The following is an 18,073-nucleotide window of genomic DNA, read 5'->3' on the forward strand; positions in this document are numbered from 1 at the left end:
GAAAATAAATCTCGAGCATTGTTAATAGTTTTGTTTATGACATCTGCAAAGAAAGCCTCTCTTGCATGTTTTAGTGTTGTGTGATAGATACATAGTCTTTCTTTGTAGATGTCATAATAAACATGCAGTTGAGTTTTACACCATTTCCGTTCGGCCCTACGGCAGAGTTGTCTTGCAGATTTTAACTGTTTGTGCATTTCTCCATGGAGATTTCTTCCTACCAGTCACAACTTTCACTTTAATGGGGGCAATGTAATCAATGATATCTGAAAGTTTGCACTGAAAATCATCTACCAACTTATCTATGTCATTATAGCTTAAGGGCGAGGAAGAAGAGTAGATTTGATTAAATGTTTCTGCTGTGTTTTCTGTGAAAGTACGTTTTGTGATAGAAGGTTTTTGTCCAAGTGGGTTAACGGATAAAGAACTATCAAAGATAACAGCAAAGTGATCCGACAGGGCGACATCAGAATGACAGTAGAGAGCCGTGCAGAAACATTGGAAATATTCACACCCTTACTGATAACCAGGTCCAGTGTGTGTCCATGAGTGTGTTGCTTGTTTGACATGTTGTGTTAAACCAAAACTCTCTAATATATTACAGAGCTTTTTTGCCCCTCGGTCTTGGGGGTTGTCAACATGAATGTTGAAATCACTGACAATTATTAAACAATCATAATCAATGCATATGAGANAGTTGTCTTGCAGATTGAACTGTTTGTGCATTTCTCCATGGAGATTTCTTCCTACCAGTCACAACTTTCACTTTAATGGGGGCAATGTAATCAATGATATCTGAAAGTTTGCACTGAAAATCATCTACCAACTTATCTATGTCATTATAGCTTAAGGGCGAGGAAGAAGAGTAGATTTGATTAAATGTTTCTGCTGTGTTTTCTGTGAAAGTACGTTTTGTGATAGAAGGTTTTTGTCCAAGTGGGTTAACGGATAAAGAACTATCAAAGATAACAGCAAAGTGATCCGACAGGGCGACATCAGAATGACAGTAGAGAGCCGTGCAGAAACATTGGAAATATTCACACCCTTACTGATAACCAGGTCCAGTGTGTGTCCATGAGTGTGTTGCTTGTTTGACATGTTGTGTTAAACCAAAACTCTCTAATATATTACAGAGCTTTTTTGCCCCTCGGTCTTGGGGGTTGTCAACATGAATGTTGAAATCACTGACAATTATTAAACAATCATAATCAATGCATATGAGAGATAGAAGTTCATTCAAGTCCATAAAGAAATTTTCCACATATGTTGGAGTTTTGTATAAAGTTAGTGTCAAAGTTCGTTTGTGGCCTTTTACCTCAATTCCAAGATACTCAAAAGACGTAAAATTACCGAAAGAGATTTTACTGCAGTTCATGGTATTCTTAAATATTGTGTTTTCAATATTTTTTGTGTTTTCTATTCTCACTTAAAAAATTGTATGTAGGAGGCGCTGATTCAATTAGTACGATTGCTTCATTATTGTCATTCAACCATGTTTCTGTCAGAAATAAAACATCAATATTATGCTCGGTGATGAAATCACTAATTAATAGAGCTTTAGCACAGAGAGATCTGGTATTTAAAAGAGCCAGTTTAAGTGACTTGGAGGCTGAAAGTTCTTCAGTCTGTGGTTCCTTTAGGCAAGGGATCAGTCTGAGGTTTGAATTAAGACTGCTGTTTTTTGTATGTCTGTTTTTTGTAACTTTTCTTGTAGTAATCCGGACATGTAATGTCCTGCTATGTGGTGCCGGGGGGCCAGACAAATTCTGGAGGAAGATAATATCTGGACCCTGGTCTCAGACCTCAGAAACCCAGAGTGCTGGATCCTCTGGGAAGTCAGAGGCAGGTGGCTTAGATGAAGTGAGGTCTGCTATGTTAGCGCTAAGGAGAGTCGTGCCGAGGCGAACCTGTTGATCCATTCAATCCATAAATTTGAGAAACTCTGGTCCGGAAGACATTTCTTCAAAGGTATCTTGTGAGTGAGTGTAGGAGCAGAGAGGGATGGGGGAAGGAGGAGGAGAACCAGTCATTCTGTCCCCAGTCGATGTTTATCAGTTTGTTTTGGGACACTTTGCTTCTGATAAGCGGAGGGTTCCATCCTAGTCAGACATCCTTGAGCCTGTTCTTCTGAAGTGATGATCACATTGTTGTTCTTGTTGACAAAATGAAAAATGTTTGCAGTGAGCAGCTTTATCCCATGTTTGTTAAGTTTGCGTCCGCCTCTTCCAAAGAGGTGAAAGCACTGCCAATAGATCCAGAGGTTATCAATGAAGGTCACTGAGCTGGCAGAGCATGTTTTAATCAGCCATTTGTTTATCATGTCCAACCTAGAATGTTTTTCATCTCCTGTTTCAGAATCTCCGATTTTTGCTTTGCCAGATCGTTGGCTCCAACATGCACAACTAAAGTCTCAATGTTTGGCTGATCAGTGGTTACAGAGAGCACTTTGCGAGTCAAATCAGATACAGTGTCACCAAGAAGAAAAGAAACCACTCTCGTTTTCTTGGGGTTGCAAACATGACTGATTCCATTTACTGTCTCATCTCCAACAAGAAGCACTCTTGGCATACCTTTCGTTTTCCTGGTGGTCACTTTGTCCTTCGGCGCTTTGTGGGGTGGATGTGTTGGTCTAGCCTCATTGTTGATGTTTGAAGGTGGGTTTTCACTCCGAGGCTCAGGCTGGAGTGCAGAAAATATGTTTTTCAGTGGGATTCCCACAGAGTCGGAATGTTTTGAGGCTTGGGCTGGTCGCTTTGTCCTTGGGAGCGGGGTCGGTGGAGGCGCTTTGGTTCCAGCTGCTTGTTTGCTATTCTTTGGCGGAGGAGGAGTTGACATTGAAGGTGGGTTTCGGCTCAGAGCCGTCCACGCTGATTCGTCCAGGTGAGGGGTTCTCCCCATTAGTCGTCTCATGGGATCCGCAGTGTGAGACTTTTGTTTTGGCTTGGCGCCCTGAGCGATCCAGGGCGAGCTGCTTTGTGTGGGGTGTATGACCTCTCTGCTCATTTGAGGAAGAGTTGTTTCATTCCCACAGGTAGCGTTGATCTCAAAGTTCACCTCCAGCCGTTGAATCTTCATTTCTAAAAACTGAAGTCTTTGTAGAATGCTGCTAATGTTCTTGGGGTCGGACGGGGGCATTTTGCCCTAGTTCAAGTTGGAGGTGAAGAAAAGTAAGGTAAAAATAAAATTGAGAAAATCTCCCAGTCCTTAGGTTTGGAGTAATCCAGTTATGATGTCTATAATGTAAATATAATTATAAAAATTGTGACTTTAAAAATAATTCACAGGCAAAGTTATCAGTAAGGACAAGAGAGAGCAGGATAAGCTGATCCTCCTTCAGCTGCCAGAGAAAACAGCCCAAGGCACAGAGCTAGAAACACAGAAGAATAGCTAAACTGTCTGATGTACTGCAAAACTTTGGTTTAACTCACCATTTTGGACACCCAACACACAACCAAGGACACACTTGATTATTAGTAAGGGTGTAAATATTTCCACGGTCTCTGTAATCGATGTCGCTCTGTCTGACCATTTTTCTGTCATCTTTGAAAGTGTAATTTTCATCGACTCACTCAGTCATAGAGATAAACAAAATGTTTAGGGAAAGCTCAACTATGACCTTCAATCCTGTTAACTCTACCTTGTTCCTTCATAATGCAGCTCAGCTGGTCCATGGTTTCCTTTTTAAAATTTCAGACATCATTGATTCCATTGATTTCAATAAAGAGAATATTGAATCTGGCATGAAGAAATCTCCATGGAAAAATATTCCACTAGTAAGAAGTGAAAGAAGCCATGATGGATGGGCTGCAGAAAACTGACTCCAGGTTCAATATGAAATCTACAAGGTACATATATAAAGAATCTTTAAAAAAAAGTTGTGTGCCTAAACATTATTTTATCAATCAAATCAAAGCAGTTTTTTTCCTGCATTGTTCCAGATTACATCAATTTGAGAGGATCTTCAGTATTATTTCAATCAGTCAATCACATTTTATTTATGTTGCATTTTATAACAGTGAGAAATGCACCAAAGTGCTTTTCCAGTAGTTCAGGGATGAAAATGAGAAAAGAAACCAAAATAAATAAATACATACATAAATAAATAAATAAATAAATAAATAAATAAATAAAATAACATCAGTAGAAACAGAAATGACAAACTACTTCAATGTACTAAAACCCATTCTAAATAAATGTCTTAAGGTTAGCTTTGAACAGACGATGGATGGATGGATGGATGGATGGATGGATGGATGGATGGATGGATGGATGGATGGATGGATGGATGGATGGATGGATGGATGGGTTTCTGTCTGCTGTAGCAGAGTGCTGTAGCGCTGCCTTTCCTCATGACTGCCCTTAGAGCTTTAGAAAGCAGTCAGGTGTGACTGTGGAAGGGGAAGGGGGTAATCTCTCCCATCACTTGAGGAAGAGCAGAGTGGAAGCTTCATACTTGAATCCACAGTGACAGCTTTGCTCCAGGGCAGAGAGCCGTGCAGTATGACCCAACTCCTTTTTCTCTGGGATTCTTCTGCTTCTCTGACATCTCTTGTCATCTCTGCTCCACTACAGATCTTTTCACTTGTCACGGCTTTCAGGACGGAGCGCCACTGTTAAAGGTGAGTGGGTTATGCCAGGAGGTTCCCAACGGCTGAGCCGCCCCTGTTGGCATGCAGTTCTCTTAAGTATCCTGTTTCCCATCAATTCAACTTTTGCTTCCTGCTTTCATTTTTATTTTATTTCATGAATTCCTCTGGACACATTTAAAAAAAAATCTTACTTACTCAATGAAGTTGCATGTGAAGCTGCTTTTAAAATGATTTACAGCCACAAATAAAATTCAGTTTTCTTATTTTGTGTCAGATGTTCTGCTTCTCCACTCTTTTTTCACTCTTTAGATCAGGAGTGTCCAAAGTGTCCAAAGTCCAAGATGCAAATTTGGGCACCTAGTACAAGAATTTTATATAAGTAGAGACTTTCTGTCTTTAATTAGGACAAGATTATCACAAACAAGTAAAATCTTCTTACAATAGAAAATATTGACTATAACACAAAGATTCGTCTTTAAATAATATTTTTGCTTTTTGCATTCTTTTGAAAAACCAGTGACTTTTACTCAAAAGCAAACTTTGCTTCACCCAAATCTGCATTTAATTAATTGAATAAACTTGGTAAATACAGCAAGCATTTTCAAAGAAAGAGTGACATACATAATTCTTGATTTTATTCATAGGGATTGATTAAATTGTGTTCTATTTTTTAAAAGTTGATACCTAAAAAAATAATTCTTAATAAGGTAAATCTGCAGAACTCTTTTTAAGCTTTGGATCTAGAATAATTACATCCTTTTCCAGCAACAAATCTGACTACTTTATTTGTTTAATTTAAGTATAGCATATTTAGTTTATTGTTGAGTGGGTAAAAAACTTTTTTAATTTTGGCCCTCCAGTCCATTTGACTCGATCATTTTGGCCCATGCGACACCCCTGCTTTTGGTTAAATGATGCAGAAAGTAAAATGAATGCAGCAAAACACATGGAGGATAATTACTATCTCTGTGCAGCGATGCGCAGCTGCAGACCAGGTGATCCACAGAGGCTGGGTATCCCTGAGCCAGTCATCCTGGCTGTGACCTCCAACCTCTCTCTACCCTGACCCTTACTAAACACTGTACAAAGCTCTTAGAGCAACAAAATGTCAAATATTAATAAATATTCAAACTGTAATCTGGGAAGTTTAAGAAAACAGCATAATGTTCTGAAGAGGTGGAAGCTGGGAGAGCTAGAGGACAGTTGAGTCTCTGACATGGGAAATGAAACAAGACTGTCCTGCTGCAGACTCCACAAGTACAGTGAAACAGACCGGTTAGTCAGGTCTTATCAAGATGTGTGGTATGCTTACTGAATGTAGCTCATCAGTCCATCTGATGATGAGTGAGTACATCAGCTGGGATCCATCTTTCACAGCAGGTAGCCTGAACTGCTGAGATGCCAGGCTAGCTGCTGTGAGAGGGTTTAAACCCTTCAAGGCCTCCCTACTGTGGTCTCACTGTCATTGGGTTGTAAACATAAACAAAATGTAAGAATATAAAACATTTAGTTTTGACCAAATATACTTCATTTCCTCTAGAAATGAAGTTCTCTGCCAAGGTTTCGAAGGAGCAACAAGAACCCTGGCTGGTTGGTTGTTTTGTGTTAAACAGCCAGCCTCAGTGTGTTTAATGTGAAAGCTTTCCATGAATTATACATTAAACACTCAGTGTAGTGTGGAGTCATTTCAGCAGCTTCATAGTGTCCTTCACCCTCCTCATCCTGATTAGTACATATGAAGCTTCACATCCCAAACAAACAAGTGAATGAATGACTCAACAGAATAAAGCTAACAGCTCAGTGGCTAACAGATGAAGGTCTGTCTGCTGCTTTGGTCTGTTAGGTCAGCACCTAACACACAACCTGTTTTTGTGTTTTTGCAACACATTGATGCACATAAGGCGTGTTTGCTATTGTCAAAAGCCACAGTAAATCTCAAACATTGTTGTCATGGAAATGAGTGACTTCTGGTTTTATTTTGGTTTTTCAGCTCTTTATTTGTCAGGGTCTTTTCTGTTAACACCATAGATTGTTTCATCCACTGTCTGCTGTGCAGGACAGTGGGCATGTCTTTGTGGGTGCACGTGTTATATCTGCAGCGCCTTCTTGTGGCCATTGAAGGTTACAGCACCTTGCGAAAAAAAAAAGAAGAAGAAGCAACAGAACAGCGATTTTTATTATTGTTAGTATTTTTTAAGGAGAATTACATCCATCAAAATCAAAAAGGGTCAAGCAAATGTTTTTGGTGTAGTTTATGTTCTGTATGTTAAGGCAGATGGTTCAAGTAATGATGCTACACAGCTGATGCTGCTCACCCTGGAGGCTGAGATAATTCTAACTCTGTGTCTGATGTAATCCAATCACCCACACATTCCAGTTGATCCTAGTTAACAGTACATTAAGTTCAGTTTATTATTCACATGAGTTAAAAAGTTTCTATTTAAGGAAACCCAGAAAATTGTATTGAGTCAGTAACCTGCAGCATCTACTCCTTCTGGACCAACACACAGCAACAATCAGCACAGCCATGCCTCATATAGAGCATGCATGTAGTGACAGTGGAGAGGAAAACACTCCCCTCTAACAGGAAGAAACTTAAAGCAGAACAAGAACCTGGTTCAGTACAAGTGGCCATCTGCCATGACTGACTGGAGGTTTGAGAAGACAGAGCAGAAACACAAGAAGAAACAGATTGAATCCCCACTTCCACTTCCTGGCCACCCTGCAGCTCCCCTCTGGTTCAGGCCTCACACTTCAACACCTCACAGCAGCTACTCTGATCTGACCAGGATCATCCTCCCTGTGATGGACCGAGCAGTTAAGGAACAGCCAGGCACCGGTTTAAAGTCAAAAATAGTTGTTTTTTATTTAACCCAAAACAAAACTTGGGTAAACAGAAAAAATGACAAAAATTGGGCCCATAAAAGAGGTCAAAGTAACAGACATCAACTCAGACCAACTCAAATAAACAGACCTAACAAACAAAAAAAGGGGAAACTTAAATACTGGCTGATCAGGCCACATACAAAACACCAAGGGGAAAATACACAAAAACCTAACTGAACTAACATAGAAAAATCCCATCCCCCCTCCCCCTCTGGATGATGAGTAGTGGTATGAACCAATTTGCAGTCTCAGCTGGCTTGCTCCACCCCTTCTCCACCTCTCTGCTCTCCTGAAGGATTGGAGCAGCCAGCACTGAGGAAACTCAAAAACCAAACAAAGGTTACATCAAGCAAAACACAACAATGTAAACTAAAATGTGCGCACTTGTTCTAGAATACAATGTGATGTGTTGCCTTCTAAACAAAACCAATTACTCTGTAAATTAAATCCTAGACATAAAGAAACCCAAATATAAGTGGGGTGAACCTGTTTGTAGTAAAAGTGAATGTGAACCTGTTGCGTGTGGTGAAAATGAATGTTACCACATTTGTGTGGCTGTAACTGCAGCCATCACACTCCCTCCTCCATACTGAATCTCCACTCTAAGCAGTAAGCCTCCTCAGTTCACTTCCTTCCAACTTTCACCTCCATATCCACACCCTTTGATAGTTCTCCCCACTGAACCCAGAGAGCTGAACCTACCATCACTTTCTACAGTCTTGGTTATTTGTGAATAAATCCTTTCCTTTCATTCTGCATTGGATTCTGCATATATTGGGTCCTTTCGTAACGTTAACAGCTGTTTTGGTTTATTTAGAGAAAACATATTATAACCATGTTATTCATTCATTTATAAATGTTGTTTGGTGGTTTGAAAAGGTGAGAAATTAACATTTTTGGGTGGAACACCAATAATTACCCTGAGAAACAAAATCAGCTCAACAGAGCAACAGTGACATCACAGCCCTAATCGTACGGTCCACTTTAACTCTGTAACATTTCTGTTGGTAAAGAAATGCTGCATAAGCAGTAAGACATGTTTTGTTGCTTTCTGTTAAAATACATAACAGTATAATAAACACATCTTTTCATTCATACAACTATTAGTTTAATTTAAAATGAAGGTTTCAGATTAATTTTTAACAGCACAGACTAAAGCCGCAGCCCAACCTCAATGGCATAAAAATCAAATCCCTTAGCAGTTAATTGTACGTTTTGTGCTCTGCAGGCAGGGATTTGACCGATGAGTCATTTACCTTCACACACAGGAACCAAGGCTACTATGAGGCTGTGCAAGCAGTAGCCATATAACAAGGTCAAAGACCTGAAGGATCTCACTGAACTTTGTTTTACAGGCTCTGCAGGAACACATTTGTTAGGGTGAGTTTATGTTTCATATCACGTGTAGATATTCTCAATATGACAAGAGAACTGAATTGGTAAAGCAAACATGTAGTGATCTATGAACTTGTTAGACAAAAATGTAAAAGTTGAGACAGTAAACATCTTTGAGTAGCTTAGTTAACAGAGAAGACTTTTTGGAGCTAAATAAATGTAGCTTCCTTCTGCGTTTCTGAATCTTCACTCCCTCATCAGGAAAACAAGCAGAGTGCAGACTCCTCCCCGTGACCTTTGGAAAATCTTCCAAAGTTGTTAATTCTGTTGAGTACCTGCTGAGTTACATGTTCCCTCCTCCTCATCTCAGCCACAGACGCAGCAGAAGTCAATCCACAGTGAGTACAAAAAAAAACAAACAAAAAAAAAAACATGTAAATTTCAAGCAGATCAGAGCTCCGGGGAAGGAAATATTTGCTACTTTCTGTGTATTAGGGGATGTTTTTGTCCATCTGTTCAGTGTAGGATTCATCCAGAGAGGCAGAGTTGATCCAGCTCCAGTTTTAAACTGCTGCTTATTAACTGTGAATATCATTTCTGGTTTACACTAACAGGGTGTTTACACTAACAGTGTAGTGGGTTTTGCTTTTCATAATGCAGGAGGAAATAGTTGGAAGGATTGGACATTGAAAACCATCCTACATCAGTTCATCTGTTTCTTCTTGTGTCTCTGCTCTTTCTTCTCAAACCTCCTGTCAGTCATGGCAGATAGCCGCTTGTACTGAGCCAAGTTCTGGTTCTGCTGGAGGTTTCTTCTTGTTAAAGAGGAGTTTTTCCTCTCCACTGTTTCTGTTTTTTGTGAAGTGCCTTGAGACGTCATTTACTGTGAATCGGCACTATTTAAATAAACTGAATTAAATTGAACCACTTGGTAAAATTGTAAGTCCAATAATAATTGGCAGCCATGAGAAGATATGGCATTTCTTTTGAAAATCCATCATAAACAACAGTCAGGTTAGCACTAATTTTCCCTGCTGTGATAGATTACAAACAATGACAAACAATACAGTTTTGTTTTTTCAATACGAGTTAGTGCTAATATTAACAAAATAAGGGCAGGAGATGGCACACCATGAACAAATTTGTCATTGTATATTCTGGCAGTCTCATAACTCAGTAGGTTACAGTTTCGTAATGTTGCACAGTGGTGATACTGTCAGGTACTTCTAGACACTTTATTGCCAAGTAACTGAAATGTGAACTGTCCATTCTTGCATAATTTGGCTGCCTGCATTGATAAATGTAACCAGGTGAAAATAATTTGTGATTATTTTCACAAATTATTTTGTGAAAATAATATAAAGTCCACAGTCTAACTAGACTGTGGACTTTTTACCTGGGATTTAAAAATTCATTAAGATTCAATCTAAACCCAATGATTCTGAAACATCCCACTCAACACTGGATTCAGTTCAGTTTATTTATATTGCACCAGTTCAGAAAATATCGACTTAGAGAAAATAGTCATTTCAGTCCAATCATGCAGATATTCTGACTGATTCCAGTTATGCTGGATCTGGTTTAAAAACAAATTTTCTGTTTTTGTTACATGAAGCGTTAACAACCTTAATCTAATAATTCTATGTGACGTTAGTCTTTCCACAACTTGTGTCTTATTGTAAGCGTATGGAAAATACTCTATCATCTGCACATGTTTTGTTATTAGGATATGCAGTAGTTATTAGGACACTGAGGTGAAAGATAATTTATGCAAAGGGAAAGGAGTAATGGTCCCAAAATACATTCTAGTGGAACACCTGTGGACAAATAAAGGGGATGTGTGCAGCTACTGATTTTAACAGATTATGATCAAATAGATAAATAGATAAATAAGTTTCTATTAATTTTTGGCACCTGATGAGAAGTTGAATCCGTAAGATTTTACAGTTTATACAATCAAAGGTCTAAGTCATATCTAGTAAATATTTGACTCTCTTTTAGATATTTTATTTCACAATAAAACAGGGAAGAAAACAGTGACCTTAGCATTGCCAGGCAGGCTGAATATGCAGAGAGAGTAGATCAGTATCTTTATTGATCCTCATTCAGTGAAAAGTCATATGACCACCAACTATGATAAAGATCATACCACCATAAATTCTTAGATGAGATGGAGATACAGATTACCATCTCTGTTAGAACTGCAGCTGCTTTGGCTATTCTTTAAATGTGACTACATAAATCCAAAACTGTAAAAGATGGTAGAAAAAGTTCCTTCATTTCTGTGTGTTCTCACAGTTCTTTATCCATTTCAGAAATGCTTGACTCTTGGGTATTCCTGCTTCTCCTTGTCCCAGGTAAATGATCACTTTGTAAAACAAAGTAGACACTGACACTGAGTTAGCATCTATGCTTTTAATAAAGTCAACCTTTTGACCTCTGCAGGGGGGCGGATGTTTATGATCCATAACACGCAGTATGGCCTGTGTCTGGAGGAGTCGGCTGGCACAGGTCAAGTTCTCCTGAAACAGTGTGACCTGGACTCTCTGGCTCAGCAGTGGCTCTGGATCAACCAGGGCATGCTGATGTGTGTCGGATCCTCCAGGTGTCTGTCGGCTCAGCAGGACCATCCGGTCCAAACCCAGGCCTGTCCAAAGTCAGACCAGGAAGCTCCAGAGCTGATGTGGGACTGTAGCAGTAACAGACTCAGCAGCAGAAACACGTCCTTACTGCTGTCCACCGACGGCCAGCATGTGATTCTCACAAACCGCCTCAAACACTTTGAGTGGAAGTCTCTTGATGAGGTGGATGTCTGTAAGAAGAGCCTCCGTAAGTCTGAATGAACCAAAGCAGATCCAATGAGGTTGATCTCAGAAATATTTGGAATATAAAGGCAGCAGCATCATTTCTTTGTAGCACTTTCAACAACTAAACAGCAAAGTAATCCAGTAATACTTTCTCACATGTAAAAGTCATGTCAATAATAATTGTGTATTAAATTATTTGCAGAATTTGATGTAACAGCACAGTAATTGATCTGTTTCTGAAAACCAAAGGATTTGCCATGTTCCTGTGTGTTCCTCTCAGGGCTCCGTAGAGCATCAGAGGACCAGGACCTGTTAGACGATCCGGAGGAGGCAGCAGACGGGATGAAAGACAAGATGGAGGAGAAGAGAGAGTATTACCGCTGGTTCTACCGTACCGAGAACCGTAAGCACCGCCGCTTATCATAAAAGTTATAAAGTCCTTCAGCCAAATGTGGTTCAAGTTAAAATGTTTGGTGAAATCAGAAGCTCAATCTGAGTCTTTCACACGTAAAAGCATTCTACTAAAGCTAAAGTATGTAACTTTTATAGAAAAAAGTGCTTTTACATATTTGTTTAAACTGCCACAATATTGTGACAGCATATTATGAGACAAATATGACTCAACCTCCTCCATCTCCTCGTAGTGATCCTACAGTCATGTAGAAAGACACCGCTCAGTCAGAAACAACAAATCAGAGCCAGGAGGTGGGTCTCAGTGCTGTCAGTCATGCTCGTGTACATGCAATGTGCTAATGGCAGAGAAACAACTGTTACAGGAAAACTGTTTATCTGCTGTCATCAGTGGCCATTCTAACTAGCCTGAGCGTTCATGATGGCTCCACTGTGGTGGACCATATGGAGGAGGCAGAGCAGCTTGAATTTTTCACAGATTGTATTTTTCATATTGAACTGTCACAACATGGTGACAGTTTTAGCAAAAGTGTAAAAAAAACATCCATCCATTATCTTACATGCTTATCACTAGCGGGTCCACAAGGGATGCTGGTGCCCATCTCCAGCAGACAACAAGCGAGAGGAACACTAGGAGAAAATACAAACTGCATTTTAAACCAGGACCTTCTTTCAAGGCAACAGCTACCAACCGCGCCACTGTGCAGTTCTGTAAAAGTTATATTTTTTAATTAAAAGTTACAACTGCAGCTTTAACATAAGGTCAGTCCTTATGTTAAAGGACGGACCTTTAACATAATCAAATTCTCTTCTTACAAAGAAGAGAATTTGATTGTAATAAATTAATATTTTAAAAACTAATTTTGACAACACCTACAGTGGCCTCTCACTTTGAGTCACAGAGCATATTTTCCCAGCTATTTGCCAGCATAGAAACACAGTCAGCAGCAGATCATGTACTCCAATGAGGGGGAGGGGAAAAGATTTGGCAACTGAGAGCAGTGGCGTGTGTAATTTCTGTGGACCAACATTATTTCAGAAGGTTCTAGCTTAGCTAGGTCTTGACCCAGTGCACATATGGCATAACTTTGTGATTATGTTCTTTTCTGTCTTGCAGCAGCTATTTGGACATTTGTGCTTCTGGTTCTGGCTTTTGTCTGTTTGCTCATTGGGTTTTTGCTGCTGGGAATGGGAGCCATGGCCAACAAGTAGGAAATTACACATCAAATCTTAGCAACAAAGGAAAACATGTCATGTTCCATTTTAAGGGTGTTCTGCTTCATCTTCAACAGGAGCAGAAAGAAGATAGCTAAATACAAAGCCCAGGCATCCCTTGTTAAGAAGCATGAAGGCGAAGAGCTTCAAGTCGTTTCTGCTCTTCGGGATAATGGAACATCTCCGCTGCCCCAGGGTCACACATCATCCATGTCTGAAGGAGACACAAAGGAATTAAAAGCAGGGGACATTGTGGTCACATGGAAAGACGGCAACACTTCCTGCTTGTATCCAGATCATGTTGTAGAGGAGAGACAGGAGGAGCTGGAGAAGGATCAGCAGGAGAAAAGGGAGGAAGTGTGGCAGGAACGAGAGGCTCATGATGAGGGGAGGATGACAGAGTGAATACTGGTCTGTCCCTCAGCTTTTAAGTTACCGTATTTTCCGCACTATAAGGCGCACCTAAAAACCTTCAATTTCCTCAAAAGCCGACAGTGCGCCTTATAATCCGATGCGCCTTATATATGGACCAATATTGAGCCATAACAGGTCTAGCAACTACGGTAAGCAGCCGCCGACTTCATTTTCACCCGTAGAAGAAGAAGCGCACGGTGCATGCTGGGATAGTTGTCAGAATGCTGGTTTGTAATCTATTAATAAAGTTTGACTGACCTATCTACCTACCGACCGTCTAGAATCAGGTCGTCTACAGGTCATTTAGCACCACGTTCTCCACGAACATGCTGTGCGCGAACAGAGAAGGGTGACCATCGTCCGGCCATGCCCCTGCCCAGTCGCGGAAGGCTCTCCTCGCCAACCGGAGTCGGACTGTTTTGTTGACATTCCGTTTAGTGCAGCTCCATCTAGTGGATGCATAACGTAACTCCAGCCTCTACTGTAGCTTCTATTCTATGCGCCTTATAATGCGGTGCGCCTCATATATGAAAAAAGTTTTAAAATAGGCCATTCATTGAAGATGCGCCTTATAATCCGGTATGCCTTATAGTGCGGAAAATACGGTAAGTTATCCGCCATTAGTTGGAACAATAGACTTTATCTGAGAAATATTCATTTAGATATAAAAACAATACAGTAAAAATACAGTTTTTATAAATTTAAATAAAATATTGTCACATGGATGTTGCTATATTCTTTACACTGCAATGCATTCTGGGTAAATGACGTTTGCTTGGTCCAGTTGTGCTAACTCCATCCGGCTAAAACTGCAATAAGTAACATTAAGTAACTTTGAATTGGAGTGCGTTGAAATTGAAGGGAATGTAGAAATCACAAGAAATAATGAAGAGGAGGAGAAACAAACAGTGGAAGAGGACAGGGTTGGCTGAAGAAGCTGGTCTTTATGCTTCTTCAGCATAAAGAAGAAGTCACCTAGGTGTCACCTAAATGACAGTAATGTCATTTATTTTTTTATAAATGAAAAAAATAAATGACACCTACTGCTGCTCAGACTGTGTGATCTAGTAAGTAGTTGATGTGCTCTGTATCAGGTCTGGTCTTCGGTTCGGTGTCAGGTCTGTGATTTCACATTTAGTACCAACAGCAGTAGTAATAGCTTCCTTATCATTTCAAATAGCTTCCAGCGCTGCTTGTCTGATGTTTCTCCCAGGGTCTTTTTGCTCGCTAGCTGGCAGCGGGATTTAGGTGCTTTGTGGATAAAAACTGTTGGCACTACATTTGGTTTTAGCTTGTGAAGGTAACCTGCTAGATCCTTCATCAGTTTTGCTCATACAAATGATTCAGTCTTCTGGAGAGAAATGTTGGGGGCACAAATGTGTCCTTCAGAAGTTGTATTTGGCTCTTTGCTTTTGCACTGTGCTTTTTTCATGTGGGAAGCAAAGCAGACTCACCTCACTACTTTTTTTTTAATTACAGTCAACTGTGACAGTGTTGCACTGTCTGAAATTACACCAGTCAAATGCAATATGATAAACAACAACTCGGGTTAAGTTAGCCTTCCTGTGTTTACTCTTAGATTCCCAACCGCATCATCAACCCAGCAAGGTGAAAAAATGGCAACCTCCATGGGTGAAAAATATAATGAAAGATCTAACATTTTTGAAGTAATTATGGCTTTTTACATATCACAAACTGCAATTTTTGAGTTAATAGGAAAATGCAGGACATGTTCAACTAATCGTGGACTACTTTAACGTTTCCTTTCACTTAGATTTAATGAACTACAAAGCTCTAAAGATGTTTTTTCAACAATCATGTGACTGACTAAATGCTCAGTACTCTTTGATGTGAACTGTTAACAAACCTTTAAATCCCTTCAACCTCTTCTGTTTCTGTCTTGTGTAATCTCGACCCAATGATGACTGCTGCAACAAGCTCACCTGAAACCACTGCAGGTCTTAATCCAGCCAAGGTGGTGTATGCATCAGTGTCATCCGGTGAGGTTCATGACTCCTCTTGAGCAGGCGTACAAGTATTTAAAACCCAAAACAGAAGCTTAGATTTAAATTTAGCTGATATTTTGGCCTTAACTTAAACATTTAGTTGTATTAAAAGCTTTCAATTGTGCTTTAATCAATTAGCACTATAGCAAGAACAACAGAATACTATTTTATATAAACTGAAATTAGATTTTTTTTTTTGGCTGATTCCTTTTTAACTGAAATTTAAAATGATCTCACTATGTTTTTAATATAAAGTCCATGCCCACAAATATTTGTCACTTTTGTAAAAATTGCTCATTTGCCTTCATTTTTAAAAATCTGGCAGCTTTAATGGAGCTGATCAGCACAGAGGAGAATCATTCAGGAACAGTTCTATTCTCACCGAGTGTTCTTGTGATTTTCTTATTGTTTTCAGTCTTTTTAATTTATAGAACACCTGCTGCCCTTTGCGTCTATTTGGTTCAGCACCTCACCACCATTAGTGCGACATTGTACTTTCTGCCACATCTTATTCATTTTCACTGCTCATTTGTGGCTGATCAGAAGGATTAAATATGTGTTTAATATGTTAGACTATGAAACACCAGCATGTAGAATTAAACATGCATATTGATAATATATAGATAGTAATGTTCATGCATCAGCTGCCTGCTTCATTCACTCTGTGACACAGTGCCTCACCCTTCCCTCTCTTCCTCCATGTGTTTGAACAATGTTTCAATTCAGCAATTTTGATAATAAAATTGTTTAAATTATTCATAAAACAATCAAATAATCAATTTGCCAACATGACTTGGGCTTCAGTTGCATTAGTATTTAACTTGCCATGATGACAGGTGAGGACCTGTTTTCCCTGACTGCAAGTCACTGCTTTATTGCCAGTTGATGCACATTTCACACACACCAAGGGTCATATTGAAAGCACTTTGCTGCCATGTAGTGGACTGAGTCAGCTAAAGTATGTCTAATTTCACAACTTTGAATGCTGTATATGGTAACTTGTGTGTGTTATATTCAAAATCTGTTTACAATCTTCTTGACAGCAAAACCACAACATCAGCAGTAAGTGGTTAAAGTCTCCATCTATAATATGTCTGTCTTCGCTGTAATGTGTTGTTAAATCAATTTTCCATCTTGTTTTGTTGAAACTTTTTCCAAACTGGAACAAGGTTAAAAGAGGTAAATGGACTGTATTGATTTTCCAATAATTTTAATCACTCAAAGCACTTTACACTAGAGTCACATTTACTCATTCACACACACATTTATACATCAGAATGCAGATTGGTAGGCAACTTGAGGTTATGTGCCTTTCCCATTGACATGTGACAGGAGGAAGCTGAAACCTACAACCGTCCAATCATAAGAAGACTACTCTATCCATAGAGCCATAGTTGCCCAAAGTCTGGTCTAGTGAGAAGAATTGGGTTTAATCATGACATCATTTTGTGCGAAACATGGCATCTGAAGCTTGAACCTGTCATCCTTTTCTTGGAGACTAAAACTGTACACAAGAGAGAAATCCCCAGTGGTGGAGAAAGTACTCAAAAAATTTACTTAAGTAAAAGTACAAATACACTGACAAAAATGTACTTAAGTAAAAGTAAAAAAGTACTGGCTTTTAAAAATACTTAAGTATTAAAAGTAAAAGTACTTGCTGAATCCATTACCTAATCCCTAATACAATATCATTAAATGAACTGATCGTATTTAATTTTAATACATTAGAAATGTGCCATTTTAATGAACAATGCCACAGATAAAGGATGTTTTTATTATGTTTACTCTGTAGCATAGTTTAGACTTAGACATGTGATTCTATGTATCATAATTTCAAGGATGGAAACATCTTGTCTCCTGTCCTAACATAGCATAAACTTCACTTTTTTTTTCTTTTTTTTTGCCACTAGTGGCATTTATTTTTAAAGAAATCCAAGAAGGTGGGGGGTGGGGGGACATACAACCGAGGAGCCACGTAGCAGAGTTGTAGTCAAGACCACCTACCCAAGACCAAGTCAACACCAGCACCCCGCGCTACGTGACACAAAAAAATCAAGTTTTACCTATCAAAATTGCTTCTCAAATTGATCTGAAAGATCCACATTCCCAAATAAGACCTAGATATTAAATACTTAGAGCTGAAATAAATTGAATCAGTAAAGATCCGTCCAGAAGAATCCGGTCGTTCACCGCGGTAAAGCTAGCCGGCTCTGACTGCAGCCGGCCCAGCACACAATATACAAGTGCGCGGTCGCTCAAGACATTATGGTACACCCATTTACGTGCTGCTTTCACAATAAAAGCGCACATCCGGTCCATGTTAGAGCTACTCAAATCCAGCCGCAGCATTTGCAAACAGAAAATAATATATGCTGAGAAACTAATACAAAACTAATACAAAACTAATACA

The 18,073-nt window shown here is 39.4% G+C and overlaps 1 protein-coding gene across 6 annotated transcripts; it reads left to right on the forward strand.

Moving 5' to 3' along the window:
- The first annotated feature begins 8,746 nt into the window (after positions 1–8,746).
- Positions 8,747–16,800, forward strand: LOC103149212 (uncharacterized). Of its 6 annotated transcripts, XR_001664247.1 has the most exons (9): positions 8,748–8,855; positions 9,072–9,208; positions 11,126–11,167; positions 11,256–11,639; positions 11,898–12,020; positions 13,146–13,236; positions 13,321–13,676; positions 14,264–14,485; positions 16,079–16,090. XR_001664247.1 is itself a non-coding variant. In XM_016679749.1 (8 exons), exons 3-7 carry the CDS (start codon positions 11,128–11,130, stop codon positions 13,646–13,648), a joined length of 963 nt encoding a protein of 320 aa, XP_016535235.1. In that variant the 5' UTR covers positions 8,747–8,855; positions 9,072–9,208; positions 11,126–11,127; the 3' UTR covers positions 13,649–13,676; positions 14,264–16,800. The 6 variants fall into 6 exon arrangements, 5 of the variants coding, with proteins under 5 accessions (XP_016535235.1, XP_016535233.1, XP_007568321.1 ...); XM_016679749.1 differs by having other exon boundaries at positions 8,747–8,855; positions 13,149–13,236; positions 14,264–16,800; XM_016679747.1 differs by having other exon boundaries at positions 11,109–11,167; positions 14,264–16,800.
- The last annotated feature ends 1,273 nt before the right edge of the window (positions 16,801–18,073 follow it).

Source organism: Poecilia formosa, unplaced genomic scaffold (genome assembly GCF_000485575.1).
Source record: "Poecilia formosa unplaced genomic scaffold, Poecilia_formosa-5.1.2 Scaffold219, whole genome shotgun sequence".
Taxonomy (NCBI): domain Eukaryota; kingdom Metazoa; phylum Chordata; class Actinopteri; order Cyprinodontiformes; family Poeciliidae; genus Poecilia; species Poecilia formosa.

Bases quoted from the DNA above. Each gene is read 5' to 3' on its own strand.
- LOC103149212 (XM_016679747.1), top strand. From the start codon at position 11,128: ATGCTTGACTCTTGGGTATTCCTGCTTCTCCTTGTCCCAG. The intron at 11,168-11,255 runs GTAAATGATCAC...TGACCTCTGCAG, and splicing joins CCTGCTTCTCCTTGTCCCAG to GGGGGCGGATGTTTATGATC. The intron at 11,640-11,897 runs GTAAGTCTGAAT...TGTTCCTCTCAG, and splicing joins TGTCTGTAAGAAGAGCCTCC to GGCTCCGTAGAGCATCAGAG.